Source organism: Neovison vison, chromosome 1, assembly GCF_020171115.1.
Source record: "Neovison vison isolate M4711 chromosome 1, ASM_NN_V1, whole genome shotgun sequence".
Lineage (NCBI taxonomy): Eukaryota > Metazoa > Chordata > Mammalia > Carnivora > Mustelidae > Neogale > Neogale vison.
In genome coordinates this window covers 85560715-85585442 of record NC_058091.1, presented here as the reverse complement: position 1 = coordinate 85585442, position 24728 = coordinate 85560715, and the positions used below count along the sequence as shown (strand labels likewise).

The window sequence follows — 24728 nt, the reverse complement described above, 5'->3', positions numbered from 1 at the left end:
GACAGTTGTCTTTCTCTGATTGACTTATTTCACTTAGCATAATACCCTCTAGTTCCAAGGTTGTGGATAGTTATTTAAGCTCTTAGTCTTAGGCCTACTGATATTCTTGGTTAGAAGGCTGTTCTGTGCACTAAAGAATGTCCAGTAGCATCCCTGAGCTTTACCCACTAGATGACAGTAGCAGCCCCTCTGCTATATGACAACCAAAAATGTCCCCAGACATTTTAGCATGGTGTGCTAAAAGAAAAAAGAGAGAGATTAACATAGCAGGCCTAAGACTTGTTTGCAACATTGGTCCTTGGTTGGCATCTAATTCACACCATTCTCTAGCTGATATAAGGACTCTGTGTGCCTAAGTAGTTTGTGCAATGGTATAGTGTATGCTGAACACGTTTTCCTTCAGGGAGTCTGGAATTTGGGTACCTGCTAAGCAGAAGGCACCTGCTTGAGAACATATCCATCACTCTTGTGATTATAATATCATAACTCAAACACTGTAACTAGGAAGCAAAATTACCTGGTAGTGGTTTTGCTGTCTTCCCACTGTACTTAACTTCATAAATATTTTCAAATATTAATATAAGTTCTTTGACAGCTTCTTCCACATGCTTACTTTTGTGGTTTAGAACATCAGCCCATTCTTTTGTGTATGTCTATTAAATAAGGCAATGACTATTAATTTACAGATGCTTAAAAATACTATAAAACTATTAATATAACTTTAATCTCTAAAAGTATAATTAACATCACTTGAAAATGACTAGAGAGGGGTGCCTGGGTGGCTCAGTTGGTTAAGTGGTTGCCTTCAGCTCAGGTCATGGTCCCAGGGTCCTGGGATTGAGCCCCACTGCAGGCTCCTTGCTCAGTAGGGAGCCTGCTACTCCCCTGCCTGCTGTTCCCCCTGCTTGTGCTTGCTCTCTGTTACTCTTTCTTTTGCTCACTCTCTCTGTGTCAAGTAAATAAATAAAATCTTGGGAAAAAAAAAAAGAAGAAGAAGAAAAGAAAATGACTAGAGATAGTTGCCAGTAGCATAATGTTTTAGATCCAAAACCGTCAATGGCTAAAGGCATAGCTGCTAAGGTCCAAGTAAAGAAAAGGAAGAGAGAAAAAGAAAAACTCAAAGTCTTTGACTTTTATCTGACCCAATCACCCGTAAACATCTACATTCACATTTAATGATGACTGGCACCTGGCTGGCTCAGTAGGTAGAACAGACTCTTAACCTTGGGATCATGAGTTCAAGTTCCATGTTGAATATAAAGTTTACTTATAAAACTAAAACAAAAACAAAACAAAGAAAGAAATAAAAACAAAATTTTTTTTAGAAAGCTGAAGAACAAAAGAGATAAGGATGTCAAACATTGAAAATGAGAAGTGGTTTCAAAAAAGGACAATCCAGGGCGCCTGGGTGGCTCAGGTCATGATCTCACGGTCCTGGGATCGAGTCCCGCATCAGTCTCTCTGCTCAGCAGGGAGCCTATTCCCTCTCTCTCTCTCTCTGCCTGCCTCTCCATCTACTTGTGATTTCTCTCTGTCAAATAAATAAATTTTAAAAAAAAAGGACAATCCAAAGAGTTGCTTTGAGATTCAAACGAAATAAGGTTTTAAAGTGAGCATGAGGCTCATTTATGCCAGGCATCTATTTAAGAGCTTCCCATGTAATAGCCCATTTAATTAAATGACAACCACTTGGGATAAGTAATATCATTGTCCCCATATCACAGATGAGAAAACCGAGGCTCAAAGAATCAGCAACTTGTCCAAGGTCACATAGCAACTGGACAATGCAGGAGTTTGAAACCAGTGTTGCCTGATTTTAAACCCAGGACTTTGCCTTTCTGAACTTTTCTAATAGGTTTTGGGAAGAAATTAAGAACTAATTAAATTCAGAAAAGAAAACTGGCCTATGAGGTTGAACAGGTCTTTTGACATGTCTATGATGTCCATACCATTTAGGGAAGAGAAAAATAAAAGGGAGCAGCCGACACAGGCCTTCAAACTCACTTCTGCAAGGGGATCTGAGCCTGTCTAAGCAATAACCTCCATACAGACAAGCCTCAGAAAGTCCCATATCTCTCATGCACTGCCTTTGCATGTTCCTTTTTTGACTACTGGATTGAGAGAGCTACTTCTAAGTCTCTCTCTCTCTCTCTCTCTCTCATTTATTCCACTTTGTGTGTATCTGAACCCACCCTCTTCTTTTCTCAGTCTCAGAAGAAGTGGTGTTCCTCCTTTGACCTGGAGATATTCTCCGATGCCCTCCCCACCGCGCCAGCTCTTCCCACCTGGGAAGACTTATTCATTCCAGCCTTTCTGATTAATTCAACACAGTGGTTAACATTGGAATGACAGTGGTGAGAGCCATGTTAGATGAGCAGGGAAAACAAACAACTCTGAAGAGGCAGAACCCAGATTAGTGGTCACCCAGGGCTGGAAGGGTTGAGATGAAAGATGTTATAAAACTGTGTTGCCCAACTCTGTAAATACACTAAAACCACTGGGCTGTATACTTTAAATGAGTATGTTGTTATGTTGTGTGAATCATATATCTCCATAAAGGTATTAAAAATATTAATTCATGCCAGAAATAATCTGAGCCAGGAACTGGGGAACACAAATGGAGATGGGAAGGGAAAGATGGGAAAGTGAAGGCAGCGCACATGGGAAGTTGGGCTGTGAATGAGAAATGAAGGGAGGTGTGGGAAGATTTTTGTTTGTTGACAAGGAAAAGACAAGAGAACGTATTAGACTGCTAGAAGGAGGGGTTCGGTGGAGGGGAAAAATGAAGATAGAGAAGAGAGGGAAGAAGACTGTGGGAGGAAGGTTGCCAAGAGGGCAAGAAAGAGTGAGATTTGGGGGGGCCTGGGTGGCTCAGTGAGTTAAGCTTCTGCCTTCGGCTCGGGTCAAGATCTCCTGGGATCAAGCCCCACATCGGGCTCTCTGCTCAGCAGGGAGCCTGCTTCCTCCTCTCTGTCTCTGCCTGCCTCTCTGCCTACTTGTGATCTCTGTCTATCAAATAAATAAATAAATAATTTAGGGAAAAAAAAAAAAAAAAACAAAGAAAAGAGTGGGATTTGGGGCCCATCTGGAGGACCAAGACTTTGAAAAGAGGTTGGAACTTCCTCCATGAGGCTTCTCAGAACTCAGTGAAGAGCAGCCTGAACTAAAGGGCAGTCCAAGGACAGACCGGAAAACCGTCAAACTAATTTTCTTTCTTTTTTATTTTTTTAAAATGAGATACAATTCACAACACAATACCACAAAGATTATCCTTGTAGAGTATACAATTCATTGGTTTTTAGTATATTCACAGAGCTGTGCAACCATTGCTGCTATTTCCAGAATATTTTCATCTCCCCCAAAAAGAATTCTCAGACCCATTAGCAATCCCTCCTCGTTCACCCATCTTCACAGAGCTGGCAGCCACCAATCGACTTTCTGTCTCTATGGAGCCAAGCTGATTTGGTTGAAATAGCTTTTAATACCCTTTGATGTATTTACCAGTCTTCCTATCATAACTTGGATCACATTTCCCTGATTTTCTATTCCCTTTGTGTACCTATCGAGATCCAGATATGTCAGTCCGGGTTCAGTCAGGAAAACAGATGCCGCACCAGCTATTCTACCCGACAGAATGAGAGAACGTAATACAGAGAAGTGATTAAACAACTGTTAAAGGACTCAAAAAGGCAAAAAGAGACACAAAAGTCACACGGAGAGTTACTGCAGGAAGCAGCTCCTGAACCTGGAAGAGCAAAGGCAAGAGGCTGGAGTTTCTAGAACCTGGAGCTGGGAAGTAAGGGAGCTGCCCAGCCGGTGCTCCTGCCTCAGGGCAGGGCCTTGTGGGGTTGGTACATCTGAGAAGCCTGTGAGGTGAGTTCTGGAAGGGCTGGAAAAAGCTAGGACATAGGACTGACTGCCACTGCCAGCCAAGAGAGGTTGTCTGACTATATTGGGAACAGAAAGAAAAGCTGGAAAGGGTAAGTCTCTTCTTTCTCCTCCACCCTCCTTCTATCACTGCTATTGGCAAAGTCTAAAAGGAAGCCAGGTGGCCAAGGATAAATGCACTTTGCCGAGTCCCAGGCTCAGCAGCATGGAGCAAAGGATCCAGAGTGAAGCCAGTGATGATAGTTTTTTTTTTTTTTTTTTTTTAAAGATTTTTTATTTATTTATTTGAGAGAGAGAGACAGTGAGAGAGAGCATGAGCGAGGAGAAGGTCAGAGAGCGAAGCAGACTCCCCATGGAGCTGGGAGCCCGATGTGGGACTCGATCCCGGGACTCCAGGATCACGCCCTGAGCCGAAGGCAGTCGTCCAACCAACTGCGCCACCCAGGCGTCCCATGTTGATAGTTTTTTTTTAAAAAGAACATAATCTCCCCTAAAACCACAGTTAGATGCTCCAAGTCAAGGACCACGTCCCAGACTGCGAATATCACCGGTCTGAAATATGGTTTGAAACCCCCGGTTGGCCCACACAAACCTCCCACCAAAATTAGCAGTAGGTGTATTGTAGTGTGTTTCCAAAACTATTTCAGTCCAGAATATTACCAGAATTGTCCTGTCATTATAAATCTTACTCTGCCTTCATTATAAAGGCCCACCTGATGACAGGTTTAAATTACTAGACCTTGGATCCGTCTGATGCAAGTGACTGGCACATATTGATTGGCAAAGCACTCTTCAAAATTCCAGCTCTTATATCTTAACTTATCACTTATCTAATAGTAATAACATCTGCCGGTGGGATATCAATGCAATCACCACATTCAAACTCGGTCACACTTTATTCTAATTTCCCTGATTTGTGTGATCGGTTTCTCTTTCTATGCATATAAAATTTCTTCGTTAGTGTGTGCGAAGTAAATTCTATCTGGTAGTGTGAATTTTTGTCCCACAACAGTTATAGGTACATACCAATAGAAAATGATTATCATTGTAGATGGAACAAAAAGAAGGATACTGATAAGAGATATTTCCTGTTCCTTTGTATTCTGCTTGTTTGTAAGTAAGGCCTGGTGTGAAGTGCATAGAGTCAGATTCTAGAATGAGTGAGAAGAAAATGACAGGCAGGAAATTGCCCCCTCCACCCCCATGGGGCAGGAAGCAGGAGACTTTTTCTTTGGAAAATTTCATTTGCTCAGAAAAGGCCTTTTCAGCATCTGAAGGGCAGTCCCTCCTAGAATAATACAGAATTCAAGAAACAGAGCAGACAGCGAGAGTTCCAGGTTAATAATTTTGCAGCTGACCTAGAGACTAATCAAGCCAGGTTAAAAACGGGTAGTCAGAGGGCTCTGAGAGGAAGTCTCTTGGGGGGAAAACTGGGAGTCCGATATAATAGTGTATTTGAAAGAACGTGTGAAAACAGAAACAATTAGAAACCCCAAGCAAAACAAAAAAAAGTTGTTTAAGAAAAAATACATTACATGTACAATATATGGTTCTGCATTGGCTAATATTTGTATGGGCATAATTAAGTGTTGCTATTTATCATTATTGTTTAACTAAAAATTATTTTATAACTATATTGAGAAAACAAGGGAGGAGTGATAGAGGATAGGGTCAAAGAAATAAATGCTCACTTATTAAAGCAGGAAGCAAATAATGTGCAAATTTGTCAATTCAAGAAGCAGCACCCCAGATATATTACTTGGGAGATACAGAAATAATACTATAAGGAATAGCCAAAAGTTTAAAATTGAGTGCCTTTCCTAAGACCCAAATTGTGATCTCCATATACTATTTTGTACTGGTAATGTGGAAAGGAATGAGGGCTGACTGGAGAAATGGGTGATCCTAGATCTGGGACAGGAAATGTACAAGATAAGCCCATGATACCCTATAGTTCCAGAAAGCAAGGGAGCTTTCAAAGACTACCGGAGTCATATAAAAAATATAGAAGCCAGCCTGAAGGATTCCACTGAACGAAGATGGAAAAAATTTTAACGCCAAAAAGACATTTTCCAAAAAGACATACAAATGGCCAAGAGACATATGGAAAGATGTTCAATGTCCCCGATCAGGGAAATACAAATCAAAATTATAAGACACCACCTCACCCCTGTCAAAATGGCTAAAATAAAAAACACAAGAAACAAGTGTTGGGCGAGGATGTGGAGGCAAAGGAACCCTTTTGTATTATTGATAGGGATGCAAACTGGCACAGCCATACTGTGCTGGAAAACAGCATGGAAGTTCCTCAAAAAGTTAAAAATAGATCTACTCTATGATCCAGTAGTCACAATACTGGGTATTTGCACACACACACAAAAAAAGAAAAAAATTAATTCAAAGGGATCGATGCACCCCTATGTTTACTGCAGCATTATTTATAATAGCCAAATTATGGAAGCAGCCCAAGCGTCCACCAATAGATGAATGGATAAAGATGTGATATGTAGAAACAATGGATTATTTTCCCACCATAAAAGAGAATGAGATCTTTCCATTTATAACAACATTGATAGAAACAAAACAAAAGATCAAATGAACAGACAAAAACAACAACAAAAAAAAACCAGAAACAGACTGATAAATACAGAAAACAAACTGGGGGTTGCCAGAGGGGATGAGGGTGGAGAGATGGATAAAATAGGTGATGAAAATTAAGAGGTACAAACCTCTAGCTATAAATCCATCAGAGAGATGTAAAGTACAGGATAAAGAATATAGTCAATAATATTGTAATACTGTACGGTGACAGGTGGTGACTATGCTTATTGTGGTGAGCACTGAGTAATGTACAGAACTGTCAGATCGCTGTGTTGTACACCTGAAACTAATTTAACATTGTATGTCAAGTATATTTCAACAATTAAAAAAGAGAGGTGCCTAATCATATTTTCTTCCTGAGAAACAGTGCCAGCACCATTTAATTAATCCATCATTTTCCCCACTGAACTAAAATATTACCTTTGATGGTGTATTAATTTTTTATTGTGCTCTTTTTCTCCTAGAGTCTTTACTTTGTTCCTCTAAATTATATATTTTTTATGTTAATGCCATATTGATTTGATTACAGTGGCTTTAATAAAATGTTTTATTATCTATTCTTCATTATTTATCATTTTAAAATAATAGAGTTTAATGCAATTTAACAAATAAATGTATAGGAATTCTAACTGCAAGTGCATTAAATTTATATAGTAACTTGCAAAAAAAAAAGACAGATTTTTCACAGTAGGTTAAAAACAAAATCCAGCTAAATGTTCTTTAGAAGAAAAAAATCTAAAATATGAGAACCCAAAATGGCTGGAAAAAACAGACTAGAGAAAGATATATCTGGAACATAATAACCAAAAAAGTCTGGTGTAGCTATAATAATGACAAATAAAATAGTCTTCAAAGATAAAAGCTTAACAGTGATAGAAGGAACAAATGGTTAGGAAGACATGATCATTTTAAACTTGCATGCATGCTCCAAGAACAAGATATAAAAATGGGCCATTTTGTGTTGTCCCTGTTATAGCCAAAGCCCCAATGCTGAGAACAAATGACATTAAGATCCTACAGTTTATGCAGAAGGTAGTTCTTAAATGGTAGCAGAGGAGGCAACCATCAGACCTTTGCCCATCTTGAGATTATAGAAAGGAAGTACGATCATTGGTAGAGATCAGGTAGAAATATAAGTGTAGGGTACACCAAAGGGACCACTTGGAGACCTTGACCCATGTCCTCTAGAATTGGGGTATAGAGGAGCTGACCTATGCCTAAGTTGTCCTAAGGCAAGAGGCCAGCTGGCTGTCCAAACCCCTAAAGGCAAGAGGAGTCTGCATTTCCATAGAAAAAGGAGCAAATGTTCCTGTATGCCATGGGCTGGATTGGACCCCTTGAGATAAAGCTACCTTTGGTTGACACGAGCAAGGTGACCCCAACCAGCAGGGTGAGTGTAGTTGAAGCACACAGCAGGCAAGAAAGAAAGAAGAATCTGGTTCAAGACATAAAGTGAGCATTTCTGAGAGACTGCTATGTGCCAGGCCTCAAAAATGATTAGACAGGGTTCCTGTCTTTGTGATTTTGAGTCAATGGAGCATAAATATGTACTCAAAGAATTTCAGTATATTGTGATGCTGAGGAGGTTAGGTTTTGTCCTGTAGACACCGGATGAAACTGCTCTTGAAGGATTTAAGATCATGAGTGGCAATGTGGAGAATGGATATGACCGGGCCAAATATGGAGGCAGAGAGACCAGTTAGATCATAATATCAGTTGCTAAACTCAGAATGAACCTTAAGGGCCCGACATAGGAAAGGGTAGTAAGTATGGAAAAGAAGAGGCAATTCAAGTAAACTTGGAGTAAAAGGCAAAAACCTCACTATTTCTGAAGACTGACTGAATTTAGAAATGGGAGGGAGGAAATGATTCCAGATGACTTGCAGATTTCTGTGAGTGGCTTAAGGGAAAGTCTGTGGCAAGTAAAACCAAGAGGCACTTGAGGTCACCCATCAAAGGAAGAAGAGAAACCCAGGAAACTCCAGCCTGAGGTTGAGGATATTAGAAAGATAAGTCTAGGGTGTGGCCGTGGGTTTGAGCTATTGAAGCCATGTTGAATCTTTGGATCTGAGGCTCTCCAAAAAAGCTAGGATGTCTATATGCTACTGATAGAGAATTCCACTGTTAGGTTTTCCATGTTAGGTTTATGAGCCAGGATTTCTATGATTAAAACATAATAGATAAATGCATACCTCATTGAGCGTCAACATGTCTTCTACTTTGGTAGCACCCCCTTCGGGCAGGGAAATTAACACAGTTTTGGCTATCTCCTTTAGAACCGTATCAATATGCATTTCACACAAGTCACTGATCTACCAACAAGAAAAATAAATGTAGAGGAAAACTCTTCTTTCATCCAAATGTACTTGAGTTATAAACTAATTTAGAGGGTTATATCTAGAAACTTGGGCCTTGAGCCAAGCACAATTTGGTAGAAATTTTAAGAGTACATCTTCAAAGAAGGCTTAAAATGGAAATAAAGTTTTATAGAGCAAGCAAGCATCATGAACCATAATCTCCTATGTGTTATCTCTTTTAATCCTTACTCTGGTCCATGACTCACTTACTATCCAATTTATATAGCTAAAGAAACAAAGGTTCAGATAAGTAAAGTAACCTGGGAAGGAACACATACATAGCAAAAGGCAGATCGTTGTAGCTAGGTTTAGCAGGCTCCCAAACCTCCAAGTTTTGTCTGTTATACCAGGCTGCCATCACAGATAGCACATCTAATAGGCATGCATAATCTACATAGCAAAGATGTCAGAAATCAATAGGCAGTCTCCAGTTAGATGAATGCCTCAACTAACTAATAGTAGCTGTATTAATATTAATATTTAAGCATTCTATTCTGCCATTTTCCACAGTCTACCATCATCCCATTTTCTAAACTGCACAGTGGAGAAGAACCGCCATTTTAACAAATTGAAAGCAAGTAATTCAGAGATAAAAACAAGGCAACCCTAAATGAAAAGGTCCCAAAGCAGCAAGAGAAACATAAAGCATTATTTTTTTGACTTAATAGGAGTCCTTCTAGTTAAGTCACACCCTTTAGCTTTCATAGGTAAGCAAACTATTCCTTATAGCCTGAGTATGAATGTATGTAGTTTTTTAAAATGTATGTATCATACCTTCTTTAAAAGTTGATTGAACATATTCAAAACTGAGTCAACCTCCTTAAAGAAGGTTTCCAGTGTTAAAGACGACCATGTTAATATTGTGAGCCCTTGTCTCAACACAGATTCCACCTAGAAACAGAAGGAAAAAAAAGTAGCAGCTTCCATGATTAGCAGGAATATCTGCGTTTACAAAAAGAATTTCTTTTATTACCTGGAATTATCATAAGTTATATTTCCTTAATTATATTTCCCTCCACTATACCTGGTAAAGGTGACTTTGCTTTTTAATCAACTTTGGTTGTCCATGAAGAATCATGGATTCTTAGAAAGTGCTCATTATTGAGATTTAGTTGTTTTTCAAAGGCAACAAAACTTGTTGACAAGAAATCACTCTCCAGGAAAAATAGAGCTATGATGTTGAACTAGAAAGACAGAAGATCCAGGCAAGAATAGATGTTCTAAAATCCATAATCTGTAGAATGGGGATCTAACTTTAAACAACAGGGAAATAATATAAACTGTCAGCATTACCAACCTTTTTCATTTTGGGGGTCATCAGATTGACAAACACCGAAGGCACTTCCTGACATAAGTCTTCATAATACTGCAGAAGACCCTGTTGAAAGTCAAAATGGTATGTGTGACTTTAATTTATTGTAAAGCAAGTCATATTTTCATCCATACCAGGAAGGTTTCATTATACCTGTTTCCTCATAGTCCTGCCAAGATTAAGGCTGCTCGCCTAAATTTAGATTAATTTATCATACTTTTTCTTCCCCTGTAAATTACCTTAACATATCCTTTAAACAGCAAGTCAGTGAAACTTTCTAGTGTTGCATGTTTTGTATTTATTATTTAATTTTTTTCTGTATTTATGCTATTTCAAATAGCTTGGATAATTATCTTTTCACAGTAGCTGTCATTATACGTTTTTCCCCTCTCTGTTCCTTGTCTTCTGACACATTAAAGCATATTGTTACTGATGCCACACTTCTTTCCTTGAATCAAAATAAATGTATGCACAATCAGAGTTAATAGGCTTTTCTTTTTTCTTTTAGATATTTTTTAGAGATGAACCATAATGATCAGTTAGAATTGATCATTTTGTAATTTATTGCATAGTGTGTTGGGAAATATGGATTCAGGTTAATTTTTCCCCAAATAAATAATATTAAGCTGTTTAAAAGTTTACTTAATAGTTTTGAAGTTATTAATTCCTTTCATCTTTTTCTGTTCCCACTCTCTTATTTGCACATTAGTATTTTATTACTATAAAGAAGGAACAAGGGAATATAACACTGTATGTTAACATATTGGAATATAAAATGAAGCAGAATATAATAAAGAATAAACAAGGGAACAGAATAAAGAGCCCAGAAATAAATCCATGTACATATGGTCCATTAATGCACAAAGAAGCAAGAATATACAAAGGAGCCAAAACTACACAATAGTAAAAGGGAAGTCTCTTTATTTTTTTTTTTAAAGATTTTATTTATTTATTTGACAGAGAGAGAGAGGTCACAAGTAGGCGGAGAGGCAGGCAGAGAGAGAGGGGGAAGCAGGCTCCCCGCTGAGCAGAGAGCCCGATGCGGGGCTCGATCCCAGGACACCGGGACCATGACCTGAGCCAAAGGCAGAGGCTTTAACCCACTGAGCCACCCAGTCGCCCCAGGGAAGTCTCTTTAATAGTGTTGGGAAAACTGGACAATCACATGCAAAAGAATGAAACTGGACACCTATCTTACACACACACACACACACACGCAAATAAATCAACTCAAAATAGATTCAAGACTTAAGTTTAAGACATGAAACTATAAAACTCCAACAAGAAAACATGGAGGTAAACTCTTTGACATCAGTCCTGACAGTGATTTTTGGATTTAACACTAAAACCACAAGCAACAATAGCAAAAAGAAACCAATGGACTATATAAATGAAAAGCTTCTGCACAACAAAGGAAACCATCAACAAAATGAAAAGGCAGCTATGGAATGGGAAAAAATACTTACAAATCATATATCTGATAAAGGGTTAATAGCTGAAATATATAAGGAACTAACTCACACAACTCAGTAACCAAAAACTCCAACAATCCAGTTAAAACACGTGAAAAGAACTGAATGGGCATTTTTCCAAAGAAGACACACAAATGGCCAATAGGTCCATGAAAAGGTAGTCAATATCCCTAACTGTCTGGGAAATGCAAATCAAAACCACAGTGAGATGGTATGTCACACCTGTTAGAATGGTTTTTATTTATTTATTTTATTTATTTTATTATTTTTTATGATTTATTTTCCATTTCATTTTAATTATTTATTTTATTTAATCATTAAAATTAATTAATTAATTGATTAAAATTAAACCTGTTAGAATCGTTATCTCAAAAAGACAAGAGATAACAAGTGCTGGCCAGAATATGCAGAAAAGAGAACCCTCATGCACTGTTGGTGTGGATGTAAACTGGTGCAGCCACTGTGGAAAACAGTATGGAGGGTCCGCAAAAAATTCAAAATAAAAATGCCACATGATATGTGCAATCTCACTTCTAAATGTAGATCTAGAGGAAATGAAATCAGGATCTCGAAGAGTTATCTGCACTTCCATGTTCACTGAAGCATCATTTACAACAACCAAGATATGGAAACATCCGTCAATAGATGAATGGATAAAGAAAATATGGTATATATACATAATGGAATATTATTCAGCCATGAGAAAGACATCCTGCCATTTGCACCAACATGGATGGACCTTGAAAGCCTTATGCTAATTGAAATAAGGCAGACAGAGAAAGACAAATACTGTATGGTCTCACTTATATGTGGAATTTTTAAAAAGCTGAACTTGTAAAAACAGTAGAAAAGTGGTTGCCAGGGGTTGGGGGTGGGGAGGGAATAAGAAGAGGTGGGTAAAAGGGTACAACCTTTCAGGTGTAAGATGAATAGGACTGAAGATCCAATGTATAATGTGGTGTCTGTAACTAATAACACTATGTCATCTAATTGAATTTTGCTAAGAGAGTAGGACTTAAACATTCTCACCAAAAAGAAACAAATATATGTGTATTACAAACAAATATATACTATTTCTTTTTGGTTTAATATATACATATATATATCAAGATATAATATATATGTATAATATATAGATACCTAAATACATATATATCTATATATTATACATAATATATAGATGAATGAACTACATGAGAGGAATCCTTTCATAATGTATATTCATATCAAATCATCATGATGTATACTTTAAATATCTTACAATTTTACTCATCAACCATTCATCAATAAAGCTGAAGAAAAATGAAAAGAATCAACAAAGTAAAAAATTATCTCTCGGGCGCCTGGGTGGCTCAGTGGGTTAAGCCGCTGCCTTCGGCTCAGGTCATGATCTCAGGGTCCTGGGATCGAGTCCCGCATCGGGCTCTCTGCTCTGCAGGGAGCTTGCTTCCCTCTTTCTCTCTGCCTGCCTCTCCGTCTACTTGTGATTTCTCTCTGTCAAATAAATAAAATCTTTAAAAAAAATTATCTCTCACTACCATATCAGCACAACTGCTATGATATTTTTTTCACATAAAAAAAAAACCTCCTTCAAAAATATTTTTTTTTAAAGATTTTATTTATTTATTTGTCAGAGAGAGAGAGAGAGAGCAAGAGCAAGCACAGGAAGATAGAGTGGCAGGCAGAGTCAGAGGAAGAAGCAGGCTCCCCACAGAGCAAGGAGCCTGATGTGGGACTCGATACCAGGATGCTGGGATCATGACCTGAGCCGAAGGCAGCTGCTTAACCAACTGAGCCACCCAGGCGTCCCCAAAAATAATTTTAAAATATAATCTAATTTGGGGCACATGGGTGGCTCAGTCAATTGGGCATCGGGCTCTTGGTTTCAGCTCAGGTCGTGATCTCAAAGTCAAGGATGGAGCCCCAAGTCAGGCTCTGCACTTAGTTGGCTTCAGATTCTTTCTCCCTTTGCCTTCCCTCCTCCTTCCCCTCCTGCTCATGGTTGTGCACATTCTCTTTTCCTATCACTCTCTCTCATATAAATAAATAAAATCTTAAAATATATGTATATAATCTATCTTACCTGCAAATGCAATTTGTCTGCTTTCAATTTACTTTCCAATTTTAGCAATTTCTTTGCCTGTTCTGGTACATCCAACTTCATTTTTATCATGCACTTGGTTTCCCGAACAACTTCCAGAATTTTGGGATCAAAATTAACCAGCAACTTCCCGGTTTCTGGATGTCGCACAAAAAGTGTGGCTTGTAAAGCTACAAATAAACAATTATTGACATTAGCTTTTCTGGATTTCTCTTCTGCTTCCAGCCATGCTTACACACACACCCCTCCCCACTGGGTGCTGACTTCTTAATAGAACAACAGTGTTGGATACCCCGGTGATGAGGCATAGCATCTGACATGTGGTCTGTGCCCAAAACTTAAATAAGGGAATGCAGTATGTCTGCAAACCCATAAAATCAGATCCAGAGAGATAAAAATGAATGAAGAACAGATAGCCTTGGGGCACCTGGGTGGCTCAGTGGGTTAAGCCTCTGCCTTCGGCTCAGGTCATGATCTCAGGGTTCTGGGATCAAGCCCCGCATCGGGCTCTCTGCTCAGCAGGGGGCCTGCTTCCTCCTCTCTCTCTGCCTGCCTGTCTGCCTACTTGTGATCTCTGTCAAAAAAATAAATAAATAAAATCTTTAAAAAAAAAAAAAAAGAACAGATAGCCTTCATGCTATGAACAGCAACACTTTTCTGAGTGGGTCTAAGAGAGCAAGAGCTATAACACAATGTAGTTTCTTTTAATGGATTGTGATTTCATGCACCTCTGGGAGAGAACTGTGTGCACAAGTATAAAATAGGACATACTTCATATGACAAACCCTTTTCCACAATGAAACCCAAACTGCTCCTTTAAAGGAAGAATTAAGCCCTCATCTTGAAAGTCTGCTAACTAAGCTCACCATCAGTAAGATATATTTATTAAAGACCATGGCATTGTGAGCTTCTAGGAGATAAAGATTTTTTTTATGCTACACCTAAACTACTACCTGAACATCATTCATATAAATAGGAATCTGCGGGCATGCTTTTGATTATGAATTGAAATATATAATCCTGGCTAGTGCTGAGTAGCCTTAGCTAAATTGTTATCCTAACATGAATTACTTCTAGAGGCATAATAATAACACACTTCTAGATGAGTATGTGCTAGCCTAAATTATATCTTATATTAACAAACATTACTAACAGGAGAATTTCTTATGTATCTTCCAAGCCTCACATTACTTCATAGAATGTGGCTGCATCTATTTTCTAGTATAATGAAATCATCTATATATTCCTTTGAAGTTAGCTGACTTTTATTCATCAGATAACATTAGTCTCGAAATGGTTCTTAATGATGCTGGTTGTATGAGGATTTCAACAAAAATTCTTACCTAATTCACGTGGAATCTTTTTAAAATTGAGCCAGAAATCATTTATCCTCCCAAGTAAATTCCAAAATAACCTTGGAATACTCAAGTAATGAAATCTGTCTTCCTTAAGGCTGTACTGAGCTTTCTTCAAAGGACAAAATGGTCAGCAAGACCACTAAGAATTATGACAGCCAGGAAGTCGGCTCCAGGACTGAGTGACATTTCATTCAACTTCATAGACCAACCATCTACAAGAGGCCAATTCCAGGTCCTCAATTACAATTCCAAGCTTCTATATGGTTAAATATAGCCACGTCAATATAACAAGAAGCCTTGCAGAACAATTCATTTCCACTAACCTGTGTTCATAGGAAAGGCAGATTTAAACCACAGCTTTGCCACTTCCAAGCTGCGTGATGAGCTTGTGCAAGTGATGTAATCTCTTAGTACCTCAGTTTCCTCATCTAAACAATGAAGATAAATACAGCTCCTCGTAGGGTCGCCATGAGGACAAAAGGAAGCTGCATGTTTAAACTGCTTTGACTGGCACAGGGTAAGGACTCTGTAAGTGTTGGCATCACTGACTGTTATTTAAAGTATACAAGAAGAAACAGACAGAGACAGTATCCTTGGAATGTGAAGGGGATTTGAGACAGATCCCTAAAGCAGTAAGTGTCAGGGGAATGATGAGCAGATAAAGTGTGTACAGGAGGAAGAATAAGGAAGGGCTATATTGAAGAGGTGACTGGTGAACTTGTTTTTGAACATGGGCTCGTAAGAGGAAAAACAATCAGGACAAATGAAAAGTAGAAAAGCATATGATATTGTCGAAGCAAGATAGCACGTGCTCCATACTTCAGTTAACAGTTCTGTTTTGTCCTTCTCCGTAACGTGAACTTTAAGTTTCTCTTGACAGTCCTTGAGAGCTAGTTTTCAGTAGGATCCATAGGGTCCTACCATACTCATTACCCAGAAAAGCCTGGGCTGGTATGAGTGGCTTACTAATGGCTAAACTAAGGGGCCAGGCGGGGAAGACAACCTGCAGGGTTGGAACCCTGTCCTCCAGGACACAGACATGTCACACAATAGTGACATGTCCTCCAACAACTAAAATACATGGGTCTAGAACCAACGGGCAGAAAAAGAGCGGCCCTTCTTATTATCACTCGCAATGACCCAACGGCAGGATTTGTGCTTCCTGTGTCTGCAAATTTGTACTCTGCTGGAGTGGGGATTCTGGCCTGGGAGGGAGAAACCTTTCTGTCTGGGGTCACGATCAGGGTTCCACCAAGATTATAGATAAGAGCTTAAGGTTAAGATGGCACAAAGCAGGAACCTGAACCAACCAATAACTGAGCCCCCACAGTAACAAACATTACAGGTGATGGCAGCATGGATGCATAAGGGCTTGAAACTGCCCATCCCCTGCCTCACACTTGACTCCACCCAACACTTTGGCACCCCGCAGAGGTACTCAGGCACAGCCCTAATACTGTGAATTTCCTGGAGTTCAAAAGTGAAGTTAAGGAAAACTGGACAGCTATATGTAGAAGAATGAAACTCGACCATTCTCTTACACCGTACACAAAGATCAACTCAAAATGGATAAAAGACCTCAACGTGAGACAGGAATCCATCAGAATCTTAGAGGAGAACATAGGCAGTAATCTCTTTGATATCAGCCACAGCAACTTCTTTCAAGATACATCTCCAAAGGCAAAGGAAACAAAAGCGAAAATAAACTTTTGGGACTTCATCAAAATCAAAAGCTTCTGCACAGCAAAGGAAACAGTCAAAAAAAACAAAGAGGCAACCCACGGAATGGGAGAAGATATTTGCAAATGACAGTACAGACAAAAGGTTGATATCCAGGATTTATAATGAACTCCTCAAACTCAACCCACACGAAACAGACAAACACATCAAAAAATGGGCAGAAGATATGAACAGACACTTCTCCAATCAAGACATACAAATGGCTATCAGACACATGAAAAAATGCTCATCATCATTAGCCCTCAGGGAGATTCAAATTAAAACCACATTGAGATATCACCTTACACCAGTTAGAATGGCCAAAATTAACAAAACAGGAAACAACATGTGTTGGAGAGGATGTGGAGAAAGGGGAACCCTCTTACACTGTTGGTGGGAATGCAAGTTGGTGCAGCCTCTTTGGAGAACAGTGTGGAGATTCCTCAAGAAATTAAAAATAGAGCTTCCCTACGACCCTGCAATTGCACTCCTGGGTATTTACCCCAAAGATACAGATGTCGTGAAAAGAAGGGCCATCTGTACCCCAATGTTTATAGTAGCAATGGCCACAGTCGCCAAACTATGGAAAGAACCAAGATGCCCTTCAACGGATGAATGGATAAGGAAGATGTGGTCCATATACACTATGGAGTATTATGCCTCCATCAGAAAGGATGAATACCCAACTTTTGTAGCAACATGGACGGGACTGGAAGAGATTATGCTGAGTGAAATAAGTCAAGCAGAGAGAGTCAATTATCATATGGTTTCACTTATTTGTGGAGCATAACAAATAGCATGGAGGACAAGGGGCGTTAGAGAGGAGTAGGGAATTTGGGTAAATTGGAAGGGGAGGTGAACCATGAGAGACTATGGACTCTGAAAAACAATCTGAGGGGTTTGAAGTGGTGGGGGGGTGGGAGGTTGGGGTACCAGGTGGTGGGTATTATAGAGGGCATGGCTTGCATGGAGCACTGGGTATGGTGAAAAAATAATGAATAATGTTTTTCTGAAAATAAATAAATTGGAAAAAAAAATCACCTAATACTCCTCCACAGCATCACTACATGTTTTATACGCACCATATTGTAACTGCGAAATCTCTCTGACCCAAGCTGTGTGATAGACCACCTCGAATTCCACCAGAACATAGGAAATTTTGTTATACTGACGTATGACAGCTTTACCTTCCGCACTTGACAAAATTTCTGAGTTTTTCTGGGAAAAAAATATTTATAATTAAAAGACTGCTGATTGTTTTCCTATCCCAAGCAGAAAGTTGCTGGTATTTAAAATGTCATCAAATAATTATGCCTTAGATTTTGCCTCAGAGTAAAACAGAGATGAGGAAGTCCATACAAACTAGAGACGGAAGTAGGGAAACTTCACTGGTGGAAAGGGAACATTGGAAAAGGCAATAAAGGGCTTAAGAAAGAAAGGTCTCTAGCCTTAACAGCCGGCCAGGCTGAGAGCCTCTGCCTTCAACTCTCTACTCTCTCCCCACAATTCAGGATAAGATGTCAATTTTGTATTCTCTATACTGTGTAGGTTTGAAATTAATAATAATAATTATTAATTATTATTAATAATTAATTAATAATAATACTAAATAAAAAGGAAAAAAAAAGATAGAATGGACTCATTTTCCTTGACCTGTGAGTATCAGGGAAAATTCCCAAATTCCAGCACTGAAAAAAAAGTAACTGTATATCAAAAAACAAAAACCAAATTCCTTTAGGTAAACATCGAATGTTTTATGCTTTGATTGGCAGATGTCAAAAACAGGGCAATCTCGGCTCTGTCATGCAAAGTCAATCAACAATGGAGTCCCCACCCTGGCCACTTTTTTAAGACCAGGCTTTGAATTTTTTTTATAAATAGTGAGAACAGTAAAATGATTGACAGCAGCCAAGCAGAAACAATGGAAACTTAACAGCCAAGAATGCTTAAATATTAAAATTACTTGTAAGACTATTTTTAGTACTTATTTTGTCCTGTATTTGGGCATAAGATGCTAAATTGGAAGGGGAGGTGAACCATGAGAGACTATGGACTCTGAAAAACAATCTGAGGGTTTAGAAGGGGCGGGGGGTGGGAGGTTGGGGTACCAGGTGGTGGGTATTATAGAGGGCAGGGATTGCATGGAGCACTGGGTGTGGTGCAAAAACAATGAATACTGTTATGCTGAAAATAAAAAATAAATTTAAAAAAAATGTAAAAGATGCTACCCTAAGCAAGCCAATTCTACTTTGTGAGTCTGTCTCTTTACAAAATCAAACCAAACCAAAAACAAAGAGAAAGCAAACTTGGCAATTTCAGAATGACAATGGGGCCTAAGAGTATCGTGGGGCTTTTCAGAAATCTAATAATTTTAAGGACACAGAGAAGTCATGTAACTCTTTTATACTTCACTCTTGATCTCAATTCCTAATTCAGAAACATACTAAGAGTTGTCTTCACCTTCCCTAATACATGTCAATGACCCATCCATCCACACATAGAAGAAATCTTCAGGACGACGCTGAGACTTTACTATTTTCAAAACAATGACTCTTTAAAAGCCTTGATAAAGTGCCCTGTATTATTTAAAGTCATAAGATTATAAGATTTCCCCCCTTAAAGATTAACTGTAATTAAGTGCGCTTACCTATTGAAACATGAGAGGACTGGTTTAGTCTCCCTCAAGCATCTTTAAAAACTAAATTTTCTTTGCCTCGTGAAAGCAGTAGCTCTAACTACTTTATTGGACACAAACATTACAGGATAAAATACACATCTTCTATTAAAACCACCATAATCCTCATACTGTAAATGTGACTACTGGCTTACAAAGAAATAGTTGATGGGTTCACTGATCCGCCGGTACAGCTGCCTCACCCAGAGTATTTTTCCTGCTATGGGGGGCATGTTGCGAGCAAGGGGAGGGTCATCTTTTTGAGAATGATAGAGCTGTAATTAAAGATCTGGTATTAATGTTTAAAATTCAGTACAATGGAAAATGCTAAAAGTATTCAATACATTTGTATTCCTATGTTTTACACATGGGAGGTAATGCAAAAATATGTAAATGCCTTTCAGCGATAATCTGCGGCTCCGAAACTATGATGTTAAAATATATGACATTTAATTCTCTCTTAACTCTTCTTTCCCATGACATGTACCTTTTTTCTATATTTCATCCCAAACTTTAAGGAATTCTTCAAATAAGGGAGTACCTGAGCTATATTTAATTGTTATAATATGCTTCAGAGCCCATATTTCTGTACACAGAGATATTAACTTCAATGGGCTTTCCTATATACACATAAATGCTGTTGCAGAAATTTAAAAAAAAAAAAAAAAGCAACAGTTGTGAAGAGCACGGGGCTGCAAAGCTGACTGTCCAATGACATAAACTGTCAACACCTTCCCACACAGAGAAGGGCACATCGGAAGTACTTAGCAGTGAAGGGATCATTCTGGGAAGTGTAGCACAAGATAATAATGGCAGATACTTTCACTTTGCACCAAAGTACTAGTCTGGGGACGCCTGGGAGGCTTAGTTGGTTAAGTGTCTGCCTTTGGCTCAGGTCATGATCTCCAGATCTGGGTCCTGGGATCGGGACCGGTGTCGGGCTCCCTGCTCAGCAGGGAGTCTCTCTCTCTGCCGCTCCCCATTACTTGCTCTCTCTCTCTCTCTCTCTCAAATAAATTAATAAAATCTTTTTAAAAAGCTGAAGTACTCTTCCATTTACAAAAACGATCCTTGCCTTCTTAGTAGCTTCAAGTTCAGACACATAAAACTGAAGAATACGCTCGATTGTGTGGTTTATTTCTGACTGAAGACAGGGGATTTGCAGCTTCTGGAATCTGAAAGTAATGGAAGGTGAATAATTAAAAGTAAATGAGAAACATACTTAAGAATTGCTGCCATCCTAAAAATCCATTCATTCACTCATTTTGACAAATACTCGTACCAGGCCTCACCCACTGTCCCAGGATTCAGAGAGGAACAGGACAGGTGTCACTCCAGCCCTCTTGGAACCTCCAGTTATGTTACAGAAAATGCATATTTAGTCAAGGTTAGGTAAATAATTATTTAAATTACAAGGATACCAGAAATGCACATATCGGGGAACCCAGCCAAGTCTGGGGAGTCGAGGAAGACTTCCCTTAGGAGACCATTAAACTGAAATTGAGAAAATGAGTAAAGGTGGGGTGGTGGTGGCTGTTGGCTCAGCAAAGATGGAGGCCAGCACACTGAGCCTCCCTCTGCCACATCATAGCAATGATCTGTCAGCCAAATATCACTTCCCCTGTCAGACTAAGTGATGCACAGGAAGCACTAGGACAGTAACATCCTATTAACACAGCGAATTTACACCAGTGCACTGGAGGTAAAAAGAGAGACATGGACAGGAAGCTAAATAGAGACACAGAGAGAAATTGCCAAGAAATTGGTACTGCCATCTGTCTATACAGTACTTTCATTTGTCAAAATCATTTTAATATGTCTCGTTTAACTCTCTCAGTGGGGTCATGAGTTAAGGTCTCACAGGTATGTCCATTATCACAGAGACGTGGAACTCCAGCAAAACTGGGCCCAAAACCAGAGGCACTGGCACTCAGGAAAGAGTTCCCAAAGGGTCCCTAACACAGGCCATGAGCCCTCCCTGAGCTCAAAGGAAATGGCCTGTAGTCCAGGCTGTCCTTCCTGCCCTGCAGGGGAGCACTGTTGCCAGGATAGAGGAGAAAGAAGCAGCAGGAGCACTCTGGAGGGAAAATGGGAAGTTGGAGGATCTACTACCCTTAGATAATTTCACTTTCGGAAATCCTTGCAGTATGCAGAATTAAATATTATTTGCTCCTTTTCCAATAATGTTTATGAAATTAACCTCAAATATATTACATAGCTGGAGGAAAAAAATGATGTGAAATAATTCCATTCTCTTATTGGAAGACTTTCTGCTTCAAAAAATGCGATGAAAAATATCATACCATATTTCACATTCTTACCAGTCTACTTAATGGTAATTGAAAGATTAATGTTTATAAGTCTTAAAGTTTACAGAGGAGAGAGTTCTAAAAATATAGTGTTTGAAATTGTATTTTCAGATATAAAGTTATATCTCTATACACCGCTTAATGCATTATAAATACCTTTGAAGCAGCTGAAGGGCCTGTTGAGAAGATAAGATTTTTCCAAACGTACTGTTCATAAATGCCTGTATTTGTATCTAAAATAAAATATGAATATTCCATTGAGTGGGGGCATTAAGGAAGAGATTCCTTTTGTTTAACAACAATTAATAAAGATAAACTTGAAATTGGATAATAAAAGACCTCAATGTGAGGTAGGAATCCATCAGAATCCTAGAGGAGAACATAGGCAGTAACCACAGCAACTTCTTTCAAGATATGTCTCCAAAGGCAAAGGAAACAAAAGCGAAAATGAACTTTTGGGACTTCATCAAGATCAAAAGCTTCTGCACAGCAAAGAAAACAGTCAACAAAACAAAGAGGCAACCCACGGAATGGGAGAAGATATTCACAAATGACAGTACAGACTAAAAGGTTGATATCCAGGATCTATAAAGAACTTCTCAAACTCTAAGCATATTGGGAGAGCAACATAATGACACTGTCGACGCCCAGGGTCAACGGGTGACATTTTCCAACACTTCTGCTCTCAGGAACCCCTTTGCAACATTAAGGAAGAAAAAGAAGAAGAAAATATTTTTCCAAAACTCCCACCGTCTTTCACAATGAACTCCGAATTCCTGGTACCCAACCAATGGAACTGACGCAATCTTTCCAAATTATTTTCACTTATAAATTGGTACAGTCTAGTAATATAGGCCATGTTTTTTAATCAAAATTTGGGAAAGGAAGGAAAATTTAAACACTGACACTTCTTTGAAACTATTAAAAATTCAAGATGGCCTCTAAATATACTGAAAGCTAAAATTTGTACATAAGGCCACAGAAAAGCCTTTATAACATATAATTTTTATTAATAAATCACAAAAATATGGGATGCAGCAAGAGTAGTTGAAAGAGGGAAGTTTATAGCAACATAGGCCTACCTCAAGAAGCAAGAAAAATCTCAAATACACAACATAACCTTATACATAAAAGAGCTAGAAAAAGACCAAATAAAATCCAAAACTAGCAGAAGGAAGGAATCAAGAATTCTACAGAAGAAATGACATTAAAACTGAAAAAGAAAACAAAACAAAAAAACAATAGAATGGATCAATGAAGGCAGCAGCTCATTCTTTGAGAAGATCAACAAAATTAGTAAATCTCTAGCCAGAATCATAAACGGAAAAGGGAGAAAGAAAAAGAGGACTCAAATAAACAAAATCATTAATGGAAGAGGAGAGCTAATAACCAACACTACAGAAGTACAAACAATTGTAACAGCATATTATGAAAATATGCCAATAAATTGGACAACTTAGAAGAAATGGATAAATTCCTAGAAACATATAACTTGGCAAAACTAAAGTAGGAAGAAATAGAAAATTTGAAATGAGCAGTTACTAGCAATGAAATTGATTCATTAAACAAAAGACTCTCAATAAACAAAAGCCCAGGATCAGACTGCATCACAGACAAACTCTACCAAACATTTAATTAATTCTTCTTCTCAAACTATTCCAAAAAGTACAAGAGGAAGGAAAACTTCCAAATTCATTCCATGAGACCAGTATCACCCTGATGCCAAAACCAGATACAGACATCACAAAAAGAGAACTACAGGCCATTATCCCTCATGAATATAGATGCAAAAATCCCCCAACAAAATATTAGCAAACCAAATCAAACAATATATTTAAAAAATCATATGCCATGATCAAGTGGGTTTTATCTCATGGATGCAGGGTGGTTTAATATTCGTAAAACAATTGACGTGATACATCACGTCAGTAAGAAAAAAGGATAAAAACCATATGACAATTCAATAGACGCAGAAAAAGCATTTGACAAATTACAACATCCATTCATGATAAAAACCCTCTGTAAAGTAGGCCTAGAGGGAAGAAAACTCCACTTAATAAAGGCCTTATATGAAAAACCCACAGCCAAAATCATATTCCATGGTGAAAAACTGAGAGCTTTTCCCCTAAGGTCAGGGACTAGTCTACTCTCACCACTTTTATTCAACACAGTATGGAAGACCTAGCCACAGCAAGTAAGTTAAGCAGTAAGTTTTTTTAAACTCATAAATTCCAATTGCCATAAAGCTATAACTCCTAAAGCATTTTGGAAGCAAATTCTCACTCTGCCCAACTAGCCAGACACTATAAACAATAACTAAAACATATCTTAATATCAAACAGTCTCTCAAAAAGTGAAAGGAAATCTATTCCAAAAAGAAAAGGCATTGTTAGAATTTTAGGATCGTTCTTATATATATTTCCTAGATTATCTTAATATAATTTTTAAAGAATCCTTAAAAATAAAAATCCTTAAAAATAAAAATTAAAAAAAATATATATATATATGTTTTTCTCACCTTCATGACAAGAATTTCAGATTCAGGAAGTGCATACAGTATATTCCTGTCCCTTTCTGTATCTCCCAGACATTCTAGAGCAAAGAGGAGACCACTCCCTGGCACTAAGCCTGGGTTTACAGTAGTTTACAATAAGACAGTAACAGAGGTCATGTAAGCCCAAAAGGTGGGAGAGAAATATGCTGTGGTGTCACAAGACAGGTTCTTTTTAAGTACCCTTCACCCTTCTGATGTCCCTTAAGTTATGACAAACAGGATGAAAAGTCTTCTTTAGAGCTGTCCTCTAAGCTACAGAGAGAAGGTGGACATAAAGTACAAGGCCAAAGGGAGAGTGATCCATCTTTCTAATCTGTCTTCAAATCTTTTCACACTTAAAACAAAGAATAAGGATTACACACTTTCTCTTGGCCTAGAAAAAA

General features: G+C 38.4%; 1 protein-coding gene across 1 annotated transcript in view; it reads right to left on the bottom strand.

Moving 5' to 3' along the window:
• DNAH8 (dynein axonemal heavy chain 8) overlaps positions 1 to 24728 on the bottom strand; it is a 336143-nt gene that overhangs the window by 248343 nt on the left and 63072 nt on the right. The window contains exons 13-21 of the mRNA XM_044250418.1: positions 21948 to 22024; positions 20558 to 20657; positions 19638 to 19757; positions 17891 to 18026; positions 13714 to 13901; positions 10144 to 10224; positions 9621 to 9737; positions 8682 to 8801; positions 518 to 653 (exon numbers count right to left, since the gene is read on the bottom strand). Of these exons, the coding sequence (XP_044106353.1) occupies positions 518 to 653; positions 8682 to 8801; positions 9621 to 9737; positions 10144 to 10224; positions 13714 to 13901; positions 17891 to 18026; positions 19638 to 19757; positions 20558 to 20657; positions 21948 to 22024 (1075 nt within the window). The remainder of the gene's footprint in view (positions 1 to 517; positions 654 to 8681; positions 8802 to 9620; positions 9738 to 10143; positions 10225 to 13713; positions 13902 to 17890; positions 18027 to 19637; positions 19758 to 20557; positions 20658 to 21947; positions 22025 to 24728) is intronic.